Source organism: Schistocerca piceifrons, chromosome 3 (assembly GCF_021461385.2).
Source record: "Schistocerca piceifrons isolate TAMUIC-IGC-003096 chromosome 3, iqSchPice1.1, whole genome shotgun sequence".
NCBI lineage: Eukaryota > Metazoa > Arthropoda > Insecta > Orthoptera > Acrididae > Schistocerca > Schistocerca piceifrons.
The window spans coordinates 806,883,374-806,910,907 of record NC_060140.1 but is presented as its reverse complement, the minus strand read 5'-3'; the positions used below and the strand labels follow the sequence as shown (position 1 = coordinate 806,910,907).

At 45.5% G+C, this 27,534-nt stretch overlaps 1 protein-coding gene across 1 annotated transcript in view; it reads right to left on the bottom strand.

Moving 5' to 3' along the window:
- LOC124787991 (putative polypeptide N-acetylgalactosaminyltransferase 9) overlaps positions 1-27,534 on the bottom strand; it is a 498,384-nt gene that overhangs the window by 98,500 nt on the left and 372,350 nt on the right. The window contains exon 5 of the mRNA XM_047255023.1: positions 16,829-17,001. Coding sequence (XP_047110979.1) covers positions 16,829-17,001 — 173 coding nt within the window. The remainder of the gene's footprint in view (positions 1-16,828; positions 17,002-27,534) is intronic.

The following is a 27,534-nucleotide window of genomic DNA, read 5'->3' as shown; positions in this document are numbered from 1 at the left end:
GTCAAACAGTGACATAACTGCTTCCGATGTGGAAAGTCTGTCGCTACCAAGCCCTGCACACGCTTTAAGCGGTAAGGGTGGTAAAAATTGTCACTGAGAATGCTCCACACGGTCGTCTGCCTTACCCTGTACTGGCGTGCCAACAGCCTGGTACTGACACGAGGGTCGCCGTCCGCAGTGTTAATCACATTTTTCTCCAAGTCTGGTGTCCGAACATTTCGGGTACGTCCTTCATGATTTCCTGCTTCCTAAAACGACCTTGTCTCAGACAAAAGGCGAAATACTGTTGAAAACATTGAACGCTGAGATTGCCCGCCGCCCGTTGCAATTTGTCTTTCCCTAAGTAAACACTATGTTGGTAAGCTCTCGTTTCGAATACGGAACCACTGTCTACAACGCTCTATCACGTCCACTACAAGTGAGTCGGACACAACATTACCGATTACTATGGCAGGAGAGGGCGCTAGGGCATGACATATGAGGAGAAGTGCCACCCTCTAGGAGGAAACCATGCATACTGTGGCTGCATGGTACAGCGGTTTTAGACCGCAGTCTCTGTACCGAAGTATGACTGAATAAATGGTCTCTAGCATGGAAAATATGCATTTCCGGGCATGACTTCATTAGACCTTCTTTATTCCGTACCCTCTCATCGATAAATCCCTAGAGTTTGTAAACGGTGGAAAAAATCACCCTGTATGTCTTTGTGTGGAATCAGGTAAAGACTTGTAATAATAGCTGCAAGGACAAAAAAGTCAAAACTCAGCCTAAGTGAAGTCTCTATGGGCGTCTGACCCGACTGAAACATATATTCCAGCTATTTTGATTTGCAAAATAAAAACGACTTATATTAATTTAACTTTTCCTGCCTCACATACATTGCTTCATAGCAAAAACGAAACGGAAGACGCCTGATTTAAACAAAAAAAATGTCATTTTAGTGAATATTCATAGACCGAAAAGCTTAATAATAATTAAAACACTTTTTTTTATCTTAGCCACGAGGGAAATGCACAGAAGTGACCTTTGTCAGGCAATGCAGTGGTTACTAAATGTCGCTTCCAGAGGTACAAATACCTTTCATTTCAGCATTTTATACTTCGAACCACTCGGACACATATTCATTCATTGGTTGTAGATGGCCTCTACGAAATTTCATTTTCTGTTACGAAAATAAAAAGTATGAAAATTATTAACATTATTATTCTAATTTTGACTAACCTAAACTTGGAGCTGAAAGTAGTCTTAATGAGTCTCTTTACTAACGTATTCTCGTTTCTCACAACAACAAAATTTGTGCGACTAGATATCCACATTTTGCCTAGTTTCAAAGCCGTTAGACACAGAACACATGTGAAAGATATTCAGTGTAACATACTGCTACAAATTTTCTTAGTATTTCCATCTTCAGTTTTTACCCCCCACGCTATGAAATAAACGCCTGCTCCCCTACACTAATGCGGCCAAGAATGAAGCAAAGTAAAAAGGCGATTTCATACAGTATAATAATTCCCTTATCTTGTGTAATTTAGTTGTAAAAGACAACTTCTCACAGTGGTGCTTTTGTGAAGTAAGTAAACGAACGGTATGATATATTTTATACTGAACAATATAATTACAGTTAATTGTGACAGAAGACTGAATGTTTTTATTTCATGTTATTTTTCAAGCGTGTGTAATTTACTCGTTGATGGTTAATGGTTCATCTGCGGAAAGGCTACATATGCGAACTGAAAAGTCTGAAAATGAAAACAAAACTGTTTAATGATTCAGATACTCGAGGTAAAATTGAAAGGTACGCATGCCACTACATTAAAATTGTAAAGTGATCATTCCACATCAAAATGTTCGTAAACCAGCGCCACGGGGCCGTTAATTACGAACTGTTGGCTGTTTTGCCGAGCGACTCCAAATTATGTGTACATACTTCAGATGCTTGCAATCGGGACGCGGAAATGTTTTGAATATACCCGTAGAATTTTTTGTAGCCCCACTGTGACTAACGCAGCATAAAATCCTGTGCACACATATAAGCGCGTATGCTTCCACGACCAAAATCAGTGTGATTAAAATCGTATTCAGCACTAGCCGCGTCATCTTTGAAACACTAAAAACGATTATAAAATCAACGTTTCGACACTCTTTGCAGCTGACCTGTTCATTTGCTTTCAAAATAACCTGGCCTAAGTTACGTAAGGAGTTCACTCAAGTGTATATATGGAGTCCACATTATTGTGAGCCATAGCAATACTACACTTGAATGTTTGCTCATAATTCAACATAATGGTGCGGCTGCATCTTTGGTACGTGCCATCCGAGACCATCTGAGATATCCTACCAATTTTGCCTTCGCGCTCTCTGGACAAAAGCTTAGTTCAGCTTGCTGTTTGGGAACAACTCTAAGTATTATTTGATTTAGGATACCCTAACTAAACCTGAGGAAGAAGCTTGACTCTTACTTTCGATGATATCAGCTATATGCCAACCGCGCAAACCATAGAGGATTAAACATGTGATTAGATTTTATATTTTTCATCGGCTATACATTCTTGTATAGATGATTATACTTCAGCGCTTCCTTCCTAGAAGTTTCTGATAGAAAATATGGGTTGGAATATTAATAGTGGCAACTACACTCCTGGAAATGGAAAACAGAACACATTGACACCGGTGTGTCAGACCCACCATACTTGCTCCGGACACTGCGAGAGGGCTGTACAAGCAATGATCACACGCAAGGCACAGCGGACACACCAGGAACCGCGGTGTTGGCCGTCGAATGGCACTAGCTGCGCAGCATTTGTGCACCGCCGCCGTCAGTGTCAGCCAGTTTGCCGTGGCATACGGAGCTCCATCGCAGTCTTTAACACTGGTAGCATGCCGCGACAGCGTGGACGTGAACCGTATGTGCAGTTGGCGGACTTTGAGCGAGGGCGTATAGTGGGCATGCGGGAGGCCGGGTGGACGTACCGCCGAATTGCTCAACACGTGGGGCGTGAGGTCTCCACAGTACATCGATGTTGTCGCCAGTGGTCGGCGGAAGGTGCACGTGCCCGTCGACCTGGGACCGGACCGCAGCGACGCACGGATGCACGCCAAGACCGTAGGATCCTACGCAGTGCCGTAGGGGACCGCACCGCCACTTCCCAGCAAATTAGGGACACTGTTGCTCCTGGGGTATCGGCGAGGACCATTCGCAACCGTCTCCATGAAGCTGGGCTACGGTCCCGCACACCGTTAGGCCGTCTTCCGCTCACGCCCCAACATCGTGCAGCCCGCCTCCAGTGGTGTCGTGACAGGCGTGAATGGAGGGACGAATGGAGACGTGTCGTCTTCAGCGATTAGAGTCGCTTCTGCCTTGGTGCCAATGATGGTCGTATGCGTGTTTGGCGCCGTGCAGGTGAGCGCCACAATCAGGACTGCATACGACCGAGGCACACAGGGCCAACACCCGGCATCATGGTGTGGGGAGCGATCTCCTACACTGGCCGTACACCACTGGTGATCGTCGAGGGGACACTGAATAGTGCACGGTACATCCAAACCGTCATCGAACCCATCGTTCGACCATTCCTAGACCGGCAAGGGAACTTGCTGTTCCAACAGGACAATGCACGTCCGCATGTATCCCGTGCCACCCAACGTGCTCTAGAAGGTGTAAGTCAACTACCCTGGCCAGCAAGATCTCCGGATCTGTCCCCCATTGAGCATGTTTGGGACTGGATGAAGCGTCGTCTCACGCGGTCTGCACGTCCAGCACGAACGCTGGTCCAACTGAGGCGCCAGGTGGAAATGGCACGGCAAGCCGTTCCACAGGACTACATCCAGCATCTCTACGATCGTCTCCATGGGAGAATAGCAGCCTGCATTGTTGCGAAAGGTGGATATACACTGTACTAGTGCCGACATTGTGCATGCTCTGTTGCCTGTGTCTATGTGCCTGTGGTTCTGTCAGTGTAATCATGTGATGTATCTGACTCCAGGAATGTGTCAATAAAGTTTCCCCTTCCTGGGACAATGAATTCACGGTGTTCTTATTTCAATTTCCAGGAGTGTATTTATTTACAACTCGTACAAAATAGATACGTGTTTCAAAGTTTTACTGGCTTTCAAAGTAGTCACCAGCATTGTGTATAACCCGTTGCCAGCGATGTGGAAGTCGTAGGAAGTCGCAGTGCCAGTTGTGATGACAGTTCGAGCGGCGCGGTCTATTGCCCGACGTATTTGTAGCAGCTCTGAAGCGAATGCCGTGAAGCGCTTCCTTCAGTTTAGCAATCGAGTTGAACTTGCGAGGGTTTAAGTCAGGGGAGTGCAGTAGGTTGTATAGCACTTAGCAGCCCCATCAGTCAAACAAATCAGTAACAGCTTGCACTGTACGTGGTTGAGCATTGTCCTACAAAGTGATGGTCAGGTCCTGCAGAAAGTGTCATGGTTCAAATGGTTAAATGGCTCTGAGCACTATGGGACTCAACTGCTGAGGTCATTAGTCCCCTAGAACTTAGAACTAGTTAAACCTAACTAACCTAAGGACACACAAACATCCATGCCCGAGGCAGGATTCGAACCTGCGACCGGAGCGGTCTTGCGGTTCCAGACTGCAGCGCCTTTAACCGCACGGCGACTTCGGCCGGCGAAAGTGTCATGTCTTCTTTCTCTAAGCTAGTCGTAGGTTGTGTTCCAAAAATGAACAGCACAGAGACAGAGTGATGACATTTTCTGCAGGACCTGACCATCATTTTGCAGGACAATGCTCAAGCACGTACAGTGCAAGTTGTTACTGATTTGTTTGAGTGATAGGGCTGCTAAGTCCTATACCACCTGCTGCACTCCTATCATTTAAGCCCTCGTGAGTTCAACTCGATTTCTAAACTGAAGGGAACTCTTCACGGCATTCGCTTCAGAACTGAAACAAATTAGTCGGGCAACAGACCGCGCTGCTCGAACTGTCAACACAACTGGCACTGCTAAGAGTATACTACGACTTGCACATCGCTGGCAACGGGTTATACACAATGCTGGTGACTACTTTGAAGGTCAGTAAAACTTTGAAATACGTATCTATTTTGTAGGAACTGTAAATAAATAGTTGCCACTATTAAAGTTCCAACCCTCGTATGCATGTGCGTGTATAATAATTCCGCCTCCGAAGCTGTGTGGTCAGCCCTTCTGATTGCCTTGTGAAAGACACAGGTTCCATTCCTCGTATTTCCAAGAGATTCTTCCTCTGTGGGAGGGCGGGAACGGAATCCACCGATCCTCGTGATGCCGACTGAGAAGTTACTTGAATGAGAAGTAGCGTCTCCAATGTACGGGAAGCTGACAAAGACCAGGAGAACGGCTTACTGAACCCAACACCGCATCCGAATCACGCCATACGGAGGACGGTCGGCGCCGCACGTTGCCTTAGGCCCGAACGCCTTTATCTTTCCTTTTTTTTTTTTTACATGTATAATAAACGAATTTAATGACAAAAAAATTCTAATAATCTCTCTTTCCTTGATCTCAAATCAAACGTAATCGCTGAGCCGGTTCGAAGCCTTCTGTCCACCCATCTTCGACCAGTCTGCTGTCGCAGTAGAAGATAGGAAAAGTAAAGCTGAAGTTTTAAATTTCGTGTTTGAGAAAGCGTTCACGCAGGAGAATCGTACAAACCTACCGTCGTTTGACCATCGCACAGACACCCGCATGGAGGACATAGTAGTAAGCATCGTTGGTGTACAGAGACAACTGAAAGGGTTGAAAGCAAGTAAGTCGAGAGGTACTGATCGAATCCCCATTCGGTTTTACAAAGAGTAGTCTATAGCATTGGACCCTGACTTAGCTCGCATCTATCGAGAATCTCACGCCCAGCGCAGTGTGCCATTACTGGATACTGGAAAAAAAGCAGAGAGGACTCTCGTGTATATGAAAAGTAAAGAAACGAGCTCGCATGATTCCAGAGCAAGATTCTTAACAACGGTTTCCTGCAAGATTCATGAACATATTTTCATTTCGAATACGAGGGTCACTCCAAAAGAAATGGCTCTGAGCACTATGGGACTTAACTTCTCAGGTCATCAGTCCCCTAGAACTTAGAACTACTTAAACCTAACTAACCCAAGGACATAACACACATCCATGCCCGAGGCAGGATTCGAACCTGCGACGTAGCGGTCGCGCGGTTCCCGACTGTAGCGCATAGAATCGCTTGGCCACTCCGGCCGGCGTACGAGCCCTAATCTCTCTTATCTTATCTTTGTGGTCTTTCCGCGAAATATAAGTTGGCGGCAGTAAAATTTTACTGCAGTCAGCCTCAAATGCTGGTTCTCTAAATCTCCTCAGTAGCGATTCACGAAAAGAACGGCTGCTTTCCTCCAGAGACCCCCACCCGAGTTCCTGAAGCATTTCCGTAACACTCGCGGGATGATCAAACCTACCAGTAACAAATCTAGCAGCCCGTCTCTGAATTGCTTCTATGTCCTCCCTCAATCCGACCTGATAGGGATCCCAAACGCTCGAGCAGTACTCAAGAATAGGTCGTATGTGTGTTTTATACGCGGTCTCCTTTACTAATGAACCCCATCTTCCCAAAATTCTACCAATGAACCGAAGATGACTATCCGCCTTCCCCGCAACTGCCATTACAAGCTTGTCCCACTTCATATCGCTCTGCAATGTTACGCCCAAATATTTAATCGTCGTGACTGTGTGAAGCAGTACACTACTAATGGAGTATTCAAATATTACGGTATTCTTTTTCCTATTCATCTGCATTAATTTACATTTAACTATATTTAGAGTTAGCTGCCATTCTTTACACCAATCACAAATCCTGTCTAAGTCATCTTGTATCCTCCTACAGTCACTCAACGACGACACCTTCCCGTACACCACAGCATCATCAGCAAACAGCCGCACATTGCTATCCACCCTATCCAAAAGACCATTTGTGTGGATAGAAAACAACAGCGGTCCTAGCACACTTCACTGGGGTACTCCAGATGAAACCCTCACCTCCGATGAACACTCACCATCGAGGACAACGTACTGGGTTCTATTACTTAAGAAGTCTTCGAGCCACTCAAATATTTGGGAACCAATCTCATATGCTCATACCTTAGTTAGGAGTCTGCAGTGGGGCAGAAGAAGAGGTAAGAGATAGGCAATCTTTTTTCCTCGCTCTATTTGTGAGTGGAAAAGGAAAGAAAATCACTAGTAGTGGTAGAAGGTAACCTCCGCCACGCAGCATATGGTGGCTCGTGGAGAATGTAGATGCAGATGAAGATATGTTCGCTCATGTAACGCAGTACATTCACAACCACGAAAGCAGCTGACGACACTCTGAAGTTCAAGAACCGGGGAGAAAATCGTCCATTAATGGCACTGAGATGTAAAGGGAGCTGACAAGTAGAACGAAAGGTGCTAATACATAAAAATTACTTAATGTGAAAGAATTAGAGGAGGAATGGTGCTTTTGATATGGTACGCGAGGGGATGGAGAGAGAGAGAGAGAGAGAGAGAGAGAGAGAGAGAGAGAGAGAGAGAGGATAGCTATTAAAGTGGTTTTACTTGGCCTCGGGAAAGGGCAAAATAAACAGTGATATTGGAAAGAAAGAGGCATAAAGAGTTCTACCTATTTCGGCACCTGTGAAGTTCGTGGCGCCCGAGGTGAAGGAGCGAGTGTACCACGAGATACAATTTGGAATTCCATAATGGATACGCATGTTAATTACGTTATCCGCGTCCGTGTGATGGAGGTCCCGCGCAGAGCTGAGCCGGCTGAGCGGGTCGCCGTTAATTAACAACCCCGCCCCGCCCCCTCCCCCCTCCCCCCACCCACACATACGCAGACGAGGTGGCGCAGGTACCTGCGGAAGTGCCGGCAACAGGCCCAGCGCTGGGTCGGCCGGAACCTAATCAAGTCGCCAGCCGGCAGCCGGTAGCGGCAGTCGTTACCGGGAAATTGGCGCGCTCGCTCGCAAGTCGATACCTCGTTCTCTCAACCAGTATCCGTACCGCGCTGCATGGAGGACCCGAGCCATTGCCGCGGTCAGCGAAATTCCCAATTCTTACCCTCTGTCTCGCACTGCGACGAGACGGCAGTCTGACGTAACAATTTTTTTTTTCTAAAGCATTTTAACTTACCCCTTTCAGCTTCCTGCTCAGCTGGCAGAGAGAGAAACACATTGTGAAAATGAGCTGCCTCATCGCCAGTCGTCGTAAGAGGCGCGCAAAACGTATAGCGTGGGAGTGTTGCGGGTGGCGTCGCAACGTATCTCGTGGCTTCCGTGACGATACGTCAACTGAAACACTAGTAAGAAAATGAAGAGGTGTACGGTATTGTTGTCTGGGAGTCCTCGAGGGCTGGGTTCAGCCACAATGGTACCTTTTGCCTCCGTGTCTAAGAATTATGCCTTAAGAGTATATCTTGAGTACAGGTGCTCGTAATGGGTGTACGAATAGCGCAACGTCACTTTTTGTGTTGCGTGATGATGAGAGCAGGGAGACGCTGAAACTCGGTGCCGACAGCACATATCTACCAGGAGACTGTCGGGCTCAACTTTCCCAATAGACGAGTGAATCCACCATTAACAGTCTCACATGTCCACTCTTTATGTCTCACTGTGGAGAGGTTTGAAATTTATACCAAGACAATGGTCCTGCTGTAATCGACCATAAGCTCGTGCGGACAATTTCCTTCACCATCTGCAAGGCGAGTGCCTCTGCGCAAGACTGCGTTAGAAACCTCGGCTGTGGACGCGAGTGAAGCGTTGGTGCCGGCCGCTGTGGCACAACGTTTCTAGACGCTTCAGTCCTGAACCACGCGGCTGCTACGGTCGCAGGTTCCAATCCTACCTCGGGCGTAGATGTGTGTGATGTCCTGAGGTTGGTTAAGTTTCAGTAGTTTCAAGTCTAGGGGACTGATGGGCTCAGACGTTAAGTCCCATAGCGCTTAGAGCCGTTTGAACCATATGAAGCATTGATTCTAACGAACACCTGATACAGTCAAACAATATGGGAAAAATAATGCAAAAATATCTGAATGGCGAGGTGAAAGGTGACGTATGGAAATCATTACGCAAAAATATTTTATTTTGTATTCCTTATGTGCACTTTGGACTACATGCGTACTTTGCGCTTGCGGAACGATTTGGAATGTACGTTCCGCTGACGCCAACCGTTGTAAGAGGCAGTTGATGGTGAGTTGTAGGTGGTGGAATATGTAACACAGCTGAAGCGGTTTTAATGAAGCTGTGATCTCATAACCTGTTAAGCTATTCGACTCTTCGTTGGTGCGCGGTAGGGCGAAGTAAAGTCAATGTTTAGGTACAGTACTAGCTTAGCTATACTAAGATGCGTAGCAAAACTGCCGTTACCTTGTTGACGGAACCAACCGGGCATTTCATTTAAGAATTTTAAGCAAACAGTGAAAGACTTGCACCTCTCTATCTCACTCTTCCGGTTGCCTTTATCATTGTACCACTCACTCTGTACTACATCGCCGACTGCTAACCACGATACCACCACACGAAGTATCTTCGCAAACATTCGACTAAAAGAACCCAGTACGTTACACGAGACGATGAATGCTCACAGAAGCAAACATATCAGGTGTGCTCAAGGATGCGTAGACACTTATATCAGACGGGACCTGTAGCACTTTAAGATTATTCGCTGGCGATGTAACTGTGTGCTGGAAAGTAGTGTCATTGGACATAAGGAATTAAAAAACCTGGACAACGTTTCCACTTTGTGTAATAAATGATAGCTCTCCTTAATTGTGGATAAATGTAAGACAATGGCTGTAACAAAGAGAAAGGTCCAGACAGTATATTACTACAAAAGTAGTGGTTAACATCTTGAGCAAGTCACAACGTGTAAGTTCGCTGGTCTGCAGAACATAAAGATGAAAGTAACTTTCGCATGCTGTGTCACTCCAGAGTAACATGTTGTTGTTGTGGTCTTCAGTCCTGAGACTGGTTTGATGCAGCTCTCCGTGCTACTCTATCCTGTGCAAGCTTCTTCATCTCCCAGTACCTACTGCAACCTAAATCCTTCTGAATCTGCTTAGTGTATTCATCTCTTGGTCTCCCTCTACGATTTTTACCCTCCACGCTTCCCTCCAATACTAAATTTGTGATCCCTTGATGCCTCAGAACATGTCCTGCCAATCGATCGCTTCTTCTAGTCAAGTTGTGCCACAAATTTCTCTTGTCCCCAATTCTATTCAATACCTCCTCATTTGTTATGTGATCTACCCATCTAATCTTTAGCATTCTTCTGTAGCACTGTATTTCGAATGCTTCTATTCTCTTCTTGTCTAAACTACTTATCGTCCATGCTTCACATCCATACATGGCTACACTCCATACAAATATTTTCAGAAACGACTTCCTGACACTTAAATCTATACTCGATGTTAACAAAATTCTCTTCTTCAGAAACGCTTTCCTTGCCATTTCCAGTCTACATTTTATATCCTCTCTACTACGACCATCATCAGTTATTTTGCTCCCCAAATAGCAAAACTCCTTTACTACTTTAAGTGTCTCATTTCCTAATCTAATTCCCTCAGCATCACCCGGCTTAATTCGACTACATTCCATTATACTCATTTTGCTTTTGATGTTCATCTTATATCCTCCTTTGAAGACACTGTCCATTCCATTCAACTGCTCGTCCAAGTCCCTTGCTGTCTCTGACAGAATTACAATGTCATCGGCGAATCTCAAAGTTTTTATTTCTTCTCCATGGATTTTAATTCCTACTTCGAATTTTTCTTTTGTTTCCTTTACTGCTTGCTCAATTCACAGATTGAATAACATCGGGGATAGGCTACAACCCTGTCTCACTCCCTTCCCAACCACTGCTTCGCTTTCGTGCCCCTCGACTCTTATGACTGCCATCTGATTTCTGTACAAATTGTAAATAGCCTTTCGCTCCCTGTATTTTACCCCTGCCACCTTCAGAATATGAAAGAGAGTCTTCCAATCAACATTGTCAAAAGCTTTCTCTAAGTCTACAAATGCTAGAAACGTAGGTTTGCCTTTCCTTAATTTATCTTCTAAGGTAAGTCGTAGGGTCAGTATTGAATCACGTGTTCGAATATTTCTGCGGAGTCTAAACTGATCTTCCCCGAGATCGGCTTCTACCAGTTTTTCCATTCGTCTGTAAAGAATTCGCGTTACTATTTTGCAGAGTAACATAGCTCGATGAAACTTTGACCATACATAGAAAGAACTTATGCGGTATAGTACAAAAGGTAACTAAAATAAATATGCAATGAGCTGAGCAGAAATGACACTTTTAGGCAAAAAATAATCACACCGAAATCATCGCCATATATGATGACGCCCTTGATATTACAAAAGGCGGGACATGATTCTGAATAGGGGATGTGATTATCACGTGCTATGGCTGGCCACAAGGCTGCTACGGAGATGTTGAGGTAGGGCGTTACATTCCTCCACCAGTGCCGTTGAGATCTGCTGGATGGCCATTGGTGCATGCGGACGTGCTGCAATAACGTCTCTCCAACGCATCCACACGTGCTCAATAGGATTTAAGTTGGGGGAATGGGTGGGCCAGTTCATTCGCCGAATATCCTCTCGTTCCATGAGCTCATGCACCAACGCAGTTTGATGTGGTCGTGCCTTGTCATCCATAAAAATAAATCAGGACCGAATGCACCCCTGGAATGACGCATATCCGGAAGAAGTACAGGGCTATTACAAATGATTGAAGCGATTTCATAAATTCACTGTAGCTCCATTCATTGACATATGGTCACGACACACTACAGATACGTAGAAAAACTCAAAGTTTTGTTCGGCTGAAGCCGCACTTCAGGTTTCTGCCGCCAGAGCGCTCGAGAGCGCAGTGAGACAAAATGGCGACAGGAGCCAAGAAAGCGTATGTCGTGATTGAAATGCACTCACATCAGTCAGTCGTAACAGTGCAACGACACTTCAGGACGAAGTTCAACAAAGATCCACCAACTGCTAACTCCATTCGGCGATGGTATGCGCAGTTTAAAGCTTCTGAATGCCTCTGTAAGGGGAAATCAACGGGTCGGCCTCCAGTGAGCGAAGAAACGGTTGAACGCGTGCGGGCAAGTTTCACGCGTAGCCCGCGGAAGTCGACGAATAAAGCAAGCAGGGAGCTAAACGTACCACAGCCGACGGTTTGGAAAATCTTACGGAAAAGGCTAAAGCAGAAGCCTTACCGTTTACAATTGCTACAAGCCCTGACACCCGATGACAAAGTCAAACGCTCTGAATTTTCGGCGCGGTTACAACAGCTCATGGAAAAGGATGCGTTCAGTGCGAAACTTGTTTTCAGTGATGAAGCAACATTTTTTCTTAATGGTGAAGTGAACAGACACAACGTGCGAATCTGGGCGGTAGAGAATCCTCACGCATTCGTGCAGCAAATTCGCAGTTCACCAAAAGTTAACCTGTTTTGTGCAATCTCACGGTTTAAAGTTTACGGCCCCTTTTTCTTCTGCGAAAAAAAAGTTACAGGACTCGTGTATCTGGACATGCTGGAAAACTGGCTCATGCCACAACTGGAGACCGACAGCGCGGACTTCATCTTTCAACAGGATGGTGCTCCACCGCACTTCCATCATGATGTTCGGCATTCTTAAACAGGAGGTTGGAAAACCGATGGATCAGTCGTGGTGGAGATCATGATCAGCAATTCATGTCATGGCCTCCACGCTCTCCCGACTTATCCCCATGCGATTTCTTTCTGTGGGGTTATGTGAAAGATTCAGTGTTTAAACCTCCACTACCAAGAAACGTGCCAAAACTGCGAGCTCGCATCAACGATGCTTTCGAACTCATTGATGGGGACATGCTGCGCCGAGTGTGGGAGGAACTTGATTATCGGATTGATGTCTGCCGAATCACTAAAGGGGCACATATCGAACATTTGTGAATGCCTAAAAAAAAACTTTTTGAGTTTTTGTATGTGTGTGCAAAGCATTGTGAAAATATCTCAAATAATAAAGTTTTTGTAGAGCTGTGAAATCGCTTCAATCATTTGTAATAACCCTGTAGTGTGTCGAGCCATAACGTTGACCGGTGAGTGTCCGTGCTCAAAGATTTGTATGTCAGTAAGTCCATGTAACATTATGCCTCCCTACACCTTAACACTTGTGAAACATCCCCTTTGAAAAATTAATGAATTACTGTGCTGATAAACCTCTACGTTATTTGATTTTCAAACAGCTGAGCAAAACTGGACGTACTCAGACATTACTCTCTTTCCTTTTTCTGATCAACACTAAACTGACGCACAATATTTTTAGCGCAACGCAATCTGACTTTCGATAATCCCTACAAAAGAATGGCCCTGACTAACAATAACCTATAACTTTCAAGAATCACTTACCCCACAAAAATCTTCGTTACTCGTACAACTGCAATACAGCGAGCGCCACTACTGCCAGCTAAATAAAAGATTCAAACTACTGAAGGCAACAACTACTGATACGCATAGTTAGCAAAAGAAAGATTTTGTTAGAGAACAAACAATGTATTTACCTTAATAGCGTTCAAAAGTCATAGTATATGTATCAGTTCATGACATCCAGTCTTACAAATTGCCTCTTTCTGACGGACACACGGCCAGATCGTCCGCTTTCATAGTAACCTCTCAAAACTCAGGCACCTCTCTCTCCCCACATCCACCACTGCTGGCGGCTCACCTCCAACTGCCCAATGCTACACAAGCGAACATTCCAACAAGTCCAACCAGCCACAGACTGCAGTCAGCGATTTTCACACACAGCACTACGTGGCATTACCAAAATGAAAACCTAAACAGCCTACTTTATGGACTGTGGAGACAATTTTTGCTTTTGACCAACAGTGTATCAATAGTAGTGTGCATTTGATATATTTATTAGCGTTAATATAAAAAAAATTTAGCAAATAAATATTGGCCACTGCCCAAAACAATTTGTAAAATTTTTTGTGGGGAACATGGAGGCTATGTAAGTAGGCTGTTTAGGTTTTTATGTTGGTAACGTCACACAGCGCTCTGTACGAAAATCGCTGACTGCGCTGTGTGTAATCTGTGGCTGGTTGGACTCGTTGTTGGCATATTCGCTTGTGTAGCGTTGGGCAGTTGGAGGTGAGCCGCCAGCAGTGGTGGATGTGGGGGGAGAATTGCCAGAGTTTTGAGAGATTACTATGAGCGGACGATCTAGACGTGTGTCCGTCAGAAAAGGAAATTTGTAAAGATGGATGTAATGAACTGATATATATATATAATGACTTTTGAACGCTATTAAGGTAAATACATTGTTTGTTCTCTATCAAAATCTTTCATTTGCTAACTATGCCTATCAGTAGTTAGTGCCTTCAGTATTTAGAATGTTTTATTTAGCTTTCAGCATTGGCGCTCGCTGTATTGCAGTAGATCGAGTAACGAAGATTTTTGTGAGGTAAGTGATTCATGAAAGGTATAGGTTATTGTTAGTCAGGGCCATTCTTTTGTAGAGATTATTGAAAGTCAGATTTCGTTGCGCTAAAAAGTATTGTGTGTTAGTTTAGTGATGATCAGAATAAGTAAAGAGAGAACTGTCTGAGTATGTTCAGTTTTGCTCAGCTGTTTGAAAATCAAATAACGTAAGAGTTTTACCAGCACTGTCATTATTAATTTTCAAAGGGGAAGTTTCAAAGTGACATTACCGGAAAGCTAATTTCGTCCTTAAATTTTTCACACCATTATATTTAAAGGTAATACTAAGCAGGGATATGGCACTGAACGAACACGTAAAATTTGCGTTAGGTAAGATGAATGGGGAACTTAGATTTGCTGACAGGATTCCGGGAAAGTGCGTTGCATCTGTAAAGGAAATCGCATAGAATAGGCTAGAGTACGATCACTTTAGTATACTATTCAATTCGGCATGAGAAGGAATATTGAAAGAAGTCAGATACGCGCTCCTAGAATAGTAACAGTTTGGTATAGGCGATACGAAAGTGTAACGGAAATGGTGGGAAGAATTAAATGGGAATCTTTGGAAGGAAGAGGACGCAGTTCTCGCCGAACTCTGTTGGGAAAATTTAGAAGACCTGCATCCGAATACGTGTGACCATTATGTTGGCATCAACGTATACCTCGCGTTGGAATCATGAAGTTAAAAATGGTTCAAATGGCTCTGAGCGCTATGGGACTTAACTTCTGAGGTCATCAGTCCCCTAGAACTTAGAACTACTTAAACCTAACTAACCTAAGGACATCACACACATCCATGCCCGAGGCAGGATTCGAACCTGCGACCGTAGCGGTCGCGCCGTTCCAGACTGTAGCGCCTAGAACCGCTCGGTTACTCTGGCCGGCTCATCTACATCTACATTTATACTCCGCAAGTCACCCAACTGTGTGTGGCGGAGTGCACTTTACGTGCCACTACCATTACCTCCCTTTTCTGTTCCAGTCACGTATGGTTCGCGGGAAGAACGACTGTCTGAAAGCCTCCGTGCGCGCTCGAATCTCTCTAATTTTACATTCGTGATCTCCTCGGGAGGTATAAGTAGGGGGAAGCAATATATTCGATACCTCATCCAGAAACGCACCCTTTCGAAACCTGGCGAGCAAGCTACACCGCGATGCAGAGCGACTCTCTTGCAGAGTCTGCCACTTGAGTTTGCTAAACATCTCCGTAACGCTATCACGGTTACCAAATAACCCTGTGACGAAACGCGCCGCTCTTCTTTGGATCTTCTCTATCTCTTCCGTCTACCCGATCTGGTACGGATGCCACACTGATGAGCAGTACTCAAGTATAGGTCGAACGAGTGTTTCGTAAGCCGCCACCTTTGTTGATGGACTACATTTTCTAAGGACTCTCCCAATGAATCTCAACCTGGTACCCGCCTTACCAACAATTAATTTTATATGATCATTCCACTTCAAATCGTTCCGCACGCATACTTCCAGATATTTTACAGAAGTAACTGCTACCAGTGTTTGTTCCGCTATTATATAATCATACAATAAAGGATTCTTTTTTCTATGTATTCGCAATACATTACATTTGTCTATGTTAAGGGTCAGTTGCCACTCCCTGCACCAAGTGCCTATCCACTGCAGATCTTCCTGCATTTCGCTAAAATTTTCTAATGCTGCAACTTCTCTGTATACTACAGCATCCGCATGAAGGTAGACGAGAGAATAAGACGTGTACATAGGTCGTCACACATTCATTTTTCACTAGCTCATTACACGAATTGCAATACGAAAGAAAATTGCTGATATTGGTATGATGTACGCTACACCTCGCACTGTACAATGGCGGAAGTAATACTGATGTACTGTTTGAGGCTTTCCCGGCGCTGCATCTGCTTTATAGGTTCCCGGGAATTACGCCGGATAATATTGTAGAAACCGAACAATATTTCAGCGAGACAACTGCTACAGTAGCTCCTGAAGATGGCGGGCAGTTGTCTCGCTGAAATATTGTGCGGTTTCTACAATATTATCCGGTGTAATTCCCGGGAACCTATCAAGCAAATATTGATGTAGATGTAGATTCAGGAGCGACCGTCATCAGCCTTTGAAAACTTTACTTATTTCATATGTAGTCCTTGTATGCAACGACTGTAAGCAGCAAAATATTGCTCAGGTTGTTCATTACGACTGACGGTGGGAATTTATAGCAGGCTGCTCGCGTGTGGCACAACTCCGTTTCGTTGCATCCTATGAAAATCACTGATTACAGCCGCAATGCCTTTGTACAGATTGCTCGAAACAGTCAATGACTCGGCAGCGCTTGTTCCGGTCCCCTCCATTTGGCAAGCGCGCAGCACGCATTAGGTGGCATTGTACTCACGCATGTCGGAGAAGTCGTCGACCAGGATGATCTCCTTGATGAGGTGCTCCGGCGACCTGTCGAGCACAGAGTGTACGGTGCGCAGCAGCACCGACCACGCCTCGTTGTGGAAGCAGATGATCACCGCCGTCGGCGGCAGGTTCGCCACGTCGTACTTGTTTGGCTCCTTGCACCTGCACAACCAAACGAAGGGTCGTCAGGCAGAGAAGCCTTACTTATCACCCGTCCGAAAGGAGATTTCAACACTGTACGTTGTTGTTGTTGTTATGGTCTTCAGTCCGAAGACTGGTTTGATGCAGCTCTCCATGCTACCCTATCCTATGCGAGCCTCTTCATCTTCGAATAACTACTGCAACCTACATCATTCTGAACCCTCTAACTGTACTCCCTCTACGATTTTTATTCCCCGTGCTTCCTTTCAGTACTATATTTGTAATCCTTTTATGTCTCAGAGTGTCTCCTATCAACCGATCCCTTCATTGGGTCAAGCTATGTCACAAATATTTTGTCACCCCAATTCTGTCCGCCTCCCGGTAGCTGAGTGGTCAGCGCGACAGAATGTCAATCCTAAGGGCCCGGGTTCGATTCCCGGCTGGGTCGGAGATTTTCTCCGCTCCGGGACTCGGTGTTGTGTTGTCCTAATCATCATCATTTCATCCCCATCGACGCGCAAGTCGCCGAAGTGGCGTCAAATCGAAAGACTTGCACCCGGCGAAAGGTCTACCCGACGGGAGGCCCTAGTCACACGACCCCAATTCTGTCCAGTACCTCACCATTAGTTACGTGATCTACCCATCTAATCTTCAACATTCTTCTGTAGCACCACATTTGGAAAGTTTCTATTATTTTTTTGTCCAAACTGTTTATCGTCCATGTTGCTGACACTTGAATCTATACTCGATGTTAACAAATTTCTCTTCTTCTGAAACGCTTTCCTCGCCATTGCCTGTCTACATTTTATATCCTCTCTGCTTCGGCCATCATCAGTTACTTTCCTGCACAAATAGCGAAACTAATCTACTACTTTCAGAGTCCGGTTCCGTAATCTAATTCCCTCAGCATCATCTGATTTAATTCTACTACGTTCCATTGTTCTTGTTTTGGTTTTGTTGGTGATCATCGTATATTCTCCTTTCAAGATTCTGTCCGTTCCGTTCAACTGCTCTTCCAAGTCTTTTGCGGCCTCTGATAGAATTACAATGTCATTGGCAATCCTCAAAGTTACTGCAGGGCAATCCGTACCGACGAGGCGCGTAAGCCACCCAACCGACGGGAAGGTTCATGGTTCAGGTGGGGGGAGGGGGGGGGGGGGAATGGACATTATTATAAAAGTATTTTAGCAATTCAGGGCAGTATGGTTATCAGCGCTTGCACACAAATAATTTTGAGTATATTGGAGAACTTTCACAGCAAAATAAATAGGCGAAATACAGTTATAACACTAGTAATATAATAATTATTAATAAGTAAACAACGAAAGTCAGCAAAAAGGTTCACTCCACAAGAATGCTAATGGTATAAAAAAGTCGAAAGTGGGAATTTATAATGGCTGGCTGTCAGAACCAAAGTAATTAACCAAGTAATCCTTTCCAAGACTTGGCCTAAGAGCTGGGTAGTCAAACAGAATTTGATTAAGTACTTTACCGCTTAAGTGTCATCGCTCAAAACAGACTGCATATCCAAATAAAGGCCATACGCTGCCCTTTCAGTAGGAAACTTGGCGCGCTCTGTCAATAGGCCGCGTACAAATAGGCGTATGTCACAACCGCCGCAAACTGGTGACATCCTGTCACAGCAGAAGAAATCTATGCGTCACGGGACAATTTACAACGTGGAGGCCAATTACAGTCCTCCATCTGATCTCTGCGGCTAGGATCAGCTACTACACTGCTGGGTAGTAGCTTTCCTTACTGCACCTTATTGTAATTCAGTTCCAGTCATCTACCCTCCACATGGTGCATGATGCTTGGCCTCAATGAGAACAGTAAATGTAGGTGGACTCACCCTGTGTCACAATACATAGTCTACTGTACAAGCCTCATTGACTGCAGCATCAACTAATTTCGTGCTCCGAATCCCAACATGACTTTGTCTAGATGTTGTAGGTGAAGGAGCGTGTTCTAGATGAACTTCAATGGGTTTTCTACAGAGGTTCATGCCCTGGCTGCCCTGAAGTACACTTAGCGAATGACAAAAGATGAGGAATTTCTTAGGTTGAACACGCCTCACCTGTTCCGATGCACTCCACATCGCATGAACCTGTTTCATATTTGGTTGGCAGGAATACAGGCAGGGCGTGACTCTCGGGTTCCGTTGACAACTCACTCTTCCCTCCCTTACTCTACTGACGACATCCAGATAACCCTGGATGTGCCCTATCAACCGATCTCATATTTTCCTTTACATTTATCATAATTTTATTTCTTCTAAATGCGATTCAATGACACGAGGAAAGTTTCCAACCGATTTCTCATCCACAAACAGCAGTTGACCGGCGTTGACTGGTGAAACGTTGTTGTGATGCCTCGAGTAAGGAGGAGAAATGCGTACCATCACGTTTCCGACTTTGATAAAGGTCGGACTGTAACCTATCGCGATCGCGGTTTATCGTATCGCGACAGTGCTGCTCGTGTTGGTCGAGATCCAATGACTGTTAGCAGAATATGGAATCGGTGGGTTCAGGAGGGTAATACGGAACGCAGTGCTGGATCCCAACGGCCTCGTATCACTAGCAGTCGAGATGGTTCAAATGGCTTTGAGCACTATGGGACTTAACTACTGTGGTCATCAGTCCCCTAGAACTTATAACTACTTAAACCTAACTAACCTAAGGACATCACACACATCCATGCCCGAGGCAGGATTCGAACCTGCGACCGTAGCAGTCGAGATGACAGGCATCTTAACCGCATGACTGTAACGGATCGTGCAGCCACGTCTCGATCCCTGAGTCAACAGATGGAGACGTTTGCAAGACAACAACCATCTGCACGAACAGTTCGACGCCGTTTGCAGCAGCATGGACAATCAGCTCGGAGACCATGGCTGCGGTTACTCTTGACGCTGCATCACAAATAGGAGCGCCTGCGGTGGTGTACTCAACGACGAACCTGGGTACACGAATGGCAAAACGTCTGTTTTCGGGTGAATGCAGGTTCTGTATACAGCATCAAGACGGTTGCACCCGTGTTTGGCGACATCGTGCTGAACCCACATTGGAAGCGTGTATTCGTCATCGCCATACTGGCGTATCACCCGGCGTGATGGTATGGGGTTCCACTGGTTACACGTCTCGGTCACCTCTTGTTCGCATTGATGGCACTTTCAACAGTGGACGTTACATTTTAGATGTGTTACGACCCGTGGCTCTACCCTTCATTCGATCCCTGCGAAACACTACATTTCAGCAGGATAATGCACGACCGAATGGTGCAGGTCCTGTACGGGCCTTTCTGGATACAGAAAATGTTCGACTGCTGCCCTGGCCGGACCATTCTCCAGGTCTCTCACCAATTGAAAACGTCTGGTCAGTGGTGGCCGAGCAACTGGCTCGTCACAATACGCCAGTCACTACTCTTGATGAACTGTGGTATAGTGTTGAAGCTGCATGGGCAGCTGTACCTGTTCACCCCATCCCAGCTCTGTTTGACTCAATGCCCAGGCGTATCAAGGCCGTTATTACGGCCAGAGATGGTTGTTCTGGGTACTGATTTCTCAGGATCTATGCACCCAAATTGCGTGAAAATGTAATCACATGTCAGTTCTAGTATAATATATTTGTCCAATGAATACCCGTTTATCCTCTGCATTTCTTCTGGGTGTAGCAATTTTAATGGCTATTAGTGTATATTCGATGTTACGAAACTTCTCTTTTTCAGAAATTATTTTCCTAGTCTGCCAGACTGCCTTTTATATGTCGTTTACTTCGGTCATCAGTTATTTTGATGCCGATATAGTAAACTCTTGTAGTACTTTTCGTGCCTCGTTTCCTAATCTAATTCTATCCGTACCACTGAATCTAAATCGACAACATTCCATTACACTTGTTTTACTTTTGTTGGGATTCATATTATAGTCCCCCCCATGAACCATGGACCTTGCCGTTGGTGGGGAGGCTTGCGTGCCTCAGCGATAGAGATGGCCGTACCGTAGGTGCAACCACAACGGAGGGGTATCTGTTGAGAGGCCAGACAAACATGTGGTTCCTGAAGAGGGGCAGCAGCCTTTTCAGTAGTTGCAGGGGCAACAGTCTGGATGATTGACTGATCTGGCCTTGTAACATTAACCAAAACGGCCTTGCTGTGCTGGTACTGCGAACGGCTGAAAGCAAGGGGAAACTACAGCCGTAATTTTTCCCGAGGACATGCAGCTTTACTGAGAGAGCTGCATCAAACCAGTCTCAGGACTGAAGACCACAACAACAACAACATATTATAGTCTCTCCTTCACGGCACTATCCACTCAATACAACTGCATTTCCAAGTTCTTTGCCGTCTCTGACAGAATTACGTCATCGGCAAAGTTTTTAAATGTGCTCCCTGAACTTTAATTCCCCGTTGCAAATTTGTCCGTGGTTTCCTTTACTGTCTGCTAACGTACAGAAAAAAAATCATCGATGGTTAGCTACAACGCTGCCCTACTCAGCAACAGCCTTTCAACTCTTACAACTGCGGTCTCGATTCTGTACAAGTTGAACAAAACCTTCCACTCCTTATGTGTTTTTAAGCACTTATAGGATGAGAGAGTTTCCCACCTGGTCCGAGGGAGTCGACAGCTGGCTAGGAATCTAGATCGACCTGCTCGCACCAGCGCCCCCCCCTCCCCCCCCCCCCCTACACACACAGGCAGTGCGCCGATGTGTCCGGGAGCGGAAGCGTTCGTGACGCGGGTGCCAAGTTGGGCGCCGCCATCAGTATGCCGCCTCGCGCTCTGTTTAATGCCTCCAGTCGCGCCGGCCGCAACCGCAGTCCAAGGAAAATTCACGCGGCGCCTTGGCTGTGGCTGTGTCGGCTGTCACACACCTGCGCCTCGCCGCCAACTTCGTAGCCTCCGGGGACTGCCGACGAAGAATGCCATCGAGCCTTGCGCTGTGGAGTGTGTGTGTGCGCGCGCATGCGCGTGCATAAGAGAGAGAGAGAGAGAGTGAGAGAGAGAGAGGGGGGGGGGGGAGAGGGGTCAGAACGATGCTCAGTTTGACCGCGTTACGTTCTTCAAAAATGTAGCAACTTCGATGAATGACCATAATTTGTAATTTGTGTGTATATAAGGATTAGCCCCCCCCCCCCCCAGGCCATGAACCATGGACCTTGTCGTTCGTGGCGAGGCTTGCGTACCTCAGCGATACACATAGCTGTACTATAGGTGCAACCACAGCGGAGGGGTATGTTGAGAGGCCAGACAAATGCGTGGTTCCTGAAGAGGGGCAACCGTCTTTTCAATAGTTGCAGGGGCAACGGTCTGGATGATTGACTGATCGGGCCTTGTAACATTAACCAAAACGGCCATGCTTTGCTGGTACTGCGAACGGCTGAAAGCAACGGGAAACTACAGCCGTAGTTCTTCCCGAGACCATGCAACTTTACTGTATGGTTAAATGATGATATCGTTCTCTTGCGTAAAATACTCCGGAGGCAAAATAGTCCCCCATTCGGATCTCTGGGCGGGGACTACTCAGGAAAACGTTATCAGGAGAAACTAAACTGGCATTCTATGGATGGGAGCGTGGAATGTCAGCTCCTATAATTGAGGATGTAGGTTAGAAAATTTAAAGGGGAAATGGATAGGTTAAAGTTAGAGACAGTGGGAATTAGTGAAGTTCGGAGGCAGGAGGAACGAGACTTCCGGTCAGGCGAATACAGGGTTATAAATACAAAATTAAATAGGGGTAATGCAGGAGTAGGTCTAATAATGAATAAAAAATAGGGTAAGCTACTACAAACACCATGCTGAACGCATTATTGTAGCCAAGATAGACACGAAGCCCACGCCTACCATAGCAGTAACAAGTTTATATGCGAACTATCTCCGCAGATGACGTAGAGATTGAAGAAATGTATGATGAGATAAAAGAAATTATTCAGATAGTGAAGGGAGACGAAAATTTGATAGTCATGGGTGACTGTAATTCGATAGTAGGAAAAGGAAGACAAGGAAAAGTAGTAGGTGAATATGGAATGGGGGTATGGAATGAAAGAGGAAGCCACCTGATAGAATTTTGCACACAGAATAACTTAATCACAGCTAACACTTGGTTTAAGAATCATGAAAGAAGGTTGTATACGTGGAAGAGGCTGTCAGACACTGGAAGGCTTCAGATAGATTATATAATCGTAAGACAGAGATTTTGGAACCAGGTTTTAAATTGTAAGACATTTCCAGGGGCAGATGTGGACTCTGACCATAATCTATTGGTTATGATGACTTTTGAGCACTATGGGACTTAACTTTTGATGTCATCAGTCCAATAGAACTTAAAACTACTTAAACCTAACTAACCCAAGGACATCAGACACATCCATGCCCGAGACAGGATTCGAATCTGCGACCGTAGCGGTCGCGCGGTTCCAGACTGTAGCGCCTAGAAGCGCTCGGCCACCCCGGCCGGCTCTATTGGTTATGAACTGTAGATTAAAACTGAAGAAGCTGCAAAAGGTGGGAATTTAAGGAGATACGACTTGGATAAACTGAAAGTACCAGAGGTCGCAGAGAGTTTCAGCCTTAGGGAACGACTGACGAGAATGGGGGAAAGAAATACAGTAGAAGAAGAATGGGTAGCTTTGAGAGATGAAATAGTGAAGGCAGCAGAGGTTCAAATAGGTAAAAAGACGAGGGCTAGTAGAAATCCTTGGCTAACAGAAGATATATTGAACTTAATTGACGAAAGGAGAAAATATATACATGCAGTTAATGAAGCAGGGAAAAGGAATATAAACGTCCCTTTGACTGTTCAGAGATGTCACTAATCCTGCTCAAATATGTATACAACCATGCATAAGCAGGGTTTTTTAGATGGAAGGGGGCCGACAGCCGATCAGTTCCAGTCATTCCACTAGGAAGGAGGTACACGGCTCGTGTTGTCTGTAGTTCAAAATGGTTCAAATGGCTCTGAGCACTATGGGACTTAACATCTGAGGTCATCAGTCCCCTAGAACTTAGTACTACTTAAACCTAACTAACCTAAGGACATCACAAACATCCATGCCCGAGGCAGGATTCGAACCTGCGACCGTAGAGGTCGCGCGGTTCCAGACTGAAGCGCCCAGAACCGCTTGGCCACACCGGCCGGCTGTCTGTAGTTCAACCATGCCTAGACGGTCAACACCGCTGTTCGATCGCGTCCGCATTTTTACTTTGTGCCAGGAAGGGCTCTCAACAAGGGAAGTGCCCAGTCCTCTCGGAGTGAACCAAAGCGATGTTATTCGGACATGAAGGAGATACAGGAACTGTCGATGACATGCCTCGCTCGTGCCGCCCAAGGGCTACTACTGCAGTGGATGACCGCTACCTACGGATTATGGCTCGGAGGAACCCTGACAGCAACGTCACCATGTTGAATAATGCTTTTCGTGCAGCAACAGGACGTCGTGTTACGACTCAAACTGTGCGCTATAGGCTGCATGATGCGCAAGGTCCATCTTTGCAACCACGACACTATGCAGCGCGATACAGGTGGGCCCAACAACATGACAGACGGACCGCTCTTCGCCGATGAGTGTCGCATATGCCTTCAACCAGACAATCGTCGGAGGCGTGTTTGGAGACAACCCGGTCATGCTGAGGGCCTGTCCAGCGATTGCAGCAAGGTGGAGGTTCCCTGCTGTTTTGGGGTGGCATTATGTGGGGCCGACGTACGCCGCTGGTGGGTCATGGAAGGCGCCGTAACGGCTGTACGATACATGAATGCCATCGTCCGACCAGTAGTGCAACCATATCGGCAGCATATTAGCGAGGCATTAGTCCTCATGGGCGACAATTCGCCCCATCGTGCACATCTTGTGATGACTTCCTACAGGATAACGACATCGCTCGACTAGGGTGGCTAGCATGTTCTCCAGACATCTACCCTATCGAACATGCATCGAATAGATTGAAAAGGGCTGTTTATGGACGACGTGACCGACCAACCACTCTGAAGGATCTATGCCGAATCACCGTTGAGGAGTGGGACAATCTGGACCAACAGTGCCTTGATGATCTTGTGGATAATATGCCAAGACGAATACAGGCATGCATCAGTGCAAGAGGAAGTGCCACTGGGTATTAGAGCTACCGGTGTGTAAAGCAATGTGGACCACCACCTCTGAAGGTCTTGCTGTATGGTGGTACAGCATGCAATGTGTGGTTTTCATGAGCAATAAATAGGGCGGAATTGATGTTTATGTTGATCTCTATTCCAATTTTCTGTACAGGTTCCGGAACTCTCAGAACCGAGGTGATGCAAAACTTTTTGTGGTGTGTGTATTATGACCAGAGCACCTGTCCATCCTGGCTGCAATAAATTAACCTGTCTATTAGTGAAAAGTGTAAGGAATTCCTTACAGTATTTTCTAAGATCAGCCATAAAATAAAAAAAAATGCGGGGAAGGACTTAAATATAATACAATGTAGCTCGGCAAAGCAATTTAGGATAGTTATTTTAAATTTAGCGGCTCTCTGCATAGAATTCCGACGTAAACTAGCACTTTGTAAATCGGCCACATGGCGAATGCTGCGCTGCATCCGTGCACCAGTGAAACTTGAAGTGTGTGTATTATGCTTTCAATGCAAAACAAGGAGCTACAAGTTACAAAATAAACGTAAACAACTCGAGAAACGTGATAGCTAAGAATTTCGCAAAGCGTTCAAAATATAGTCCACAAAAATGTTGTGTTGATGAAGATATAAACCCAACCTCAACTGAATATCAATCGGAAGAGCGTCTTTGCATAAATGAATCTACATGAGAAGTGGCTGATTGCTTTGTTTGTTCAAATAGTAATTGATTGCTACAGGGTATTTTTTTTCCTTTTTCGATTTGATCTTCAAACATCAGTTGTGCACAAATGTAGAGTTTTACAGTTAAATGACATTGACAGGCGGTAGAACAAATACTTCTCCGGGCGTGCGGTTCTAGGCGCTACAGTCTGGGACTGCGAGACCGCTACGGTCGCAGGTTCGAATCCTGCCTCAGGCATGGATGTGTGTGCTGCCCTTAGGTTAGTTAGGTTTAAGTAGGTCTAAGTTCTAGGGGACTGATGACCTCAGAGGTTGAGTCCCATAGTGCTCAGAGGCATTTGAACCATTTGAACATCTCCGGGTTTTAAGATTAGATTAGATTAGATTTACTTTTCGTTCCAACTGATCCATAGCGAGGAGATCCTCGAGGATGTAGAACATGTCAGAAGAATAAGAATACACAATAAATGTTTACAATGCTAATGTACCTTCCAGAGATGCTAAGTGGAATGATCGTCATAAATGTGGAACGAGTCAAAAAATTTTAAAACATATTTTCATTTATGAGGCAATAAACGCTGAATAGAAAAACCATTTTAGAATGTTTATTTACAATGATCGTATTACTGCACTGAATTTGTACGGAAGACAGATTGTGCGAATATTCGATTATTTTATACTATTAGTAAGACAAGCACACTTCAGTTGTTTCTACTAAGAAATTCATCAATGGAGTTGGAGGAGTTGGCCACCAAAAAACCTTTTAGGTTCCTCTTAAACTGAACTTTATTGGTAGTTAAATTTGTTATGGCTGCTGGCAAGTTATTGAAAATGTGTGTTCCTGAATAATGGACGAAAGCAAGTGAGTTTAAATCTTTATGAAGATTATTCTTATTTCTAATATTGATTCCATGAACTGAGGTGTTGGTTTGGAAGGGAGATAATTTTAATGGTAAGTTTCATTAAGGAATAAACATACTGGGAAGCAGTAGTTAATACAGCAAGTTACCTAAACAGGCCTCTGCTGGACGTTCTTGATTCACACGACAAATAATTCTTATTACATGTTTTTGTAACCGGAAAACCGTAGCTTGCGTTGATAGATTACCCCAACAAATAATTCCATATGACTTAATGGAAGGAAAGTAAGCATAGTATGTCAGCTTTTTCATTTTTATATTCCCCATGTGTGACAACATTCGCATTACAAATAGAGATTTGTTTCGGCGCTTCAGCAGTTCTGCGGGGTGCTCCTCGCAGTTGAATTTATTACCAAGCTGTGATCCCAATCATATTTATTTGGTTTTAGCCGTCTGAGCTGGGCTGCTTCTCTTGTAATCAGTTTGCGCTGTCCTAAATGGGCTCTTTCGCATTAAAACACTACAAAGAGCAGTTAATTTCGCATATCTCTTTGTTGTTAGAAACGGAACGGTGCGACAACAACGTGGAGTACGGAACGCTTTCTCGCGCCTCGGTCTGCGACTGTGTCTGGACACGGGGGACCTTGACGCAGAGGGCGCGGCCAGACGGAGGGTTCTGCCGGTCGCCACCCACCCCCGCTACGCTCCACCGCAGATTCCTCCCCCAAATTGGCGGCCGAGCAGCCCCCGGGCGCTCCTTTCTCAGTGCCTGTCAGCGTCCGCCCCTAACCTCATTTTCCCCGCAATTTATTAAACCCCTTGTCCGGCGCCCTGACAGATAACCCATTAACTTTCACTCGCGCCCGCTCCCGCACGCCGCCGCCCCCTTCTTTTACATCGGCAGCAGCATTA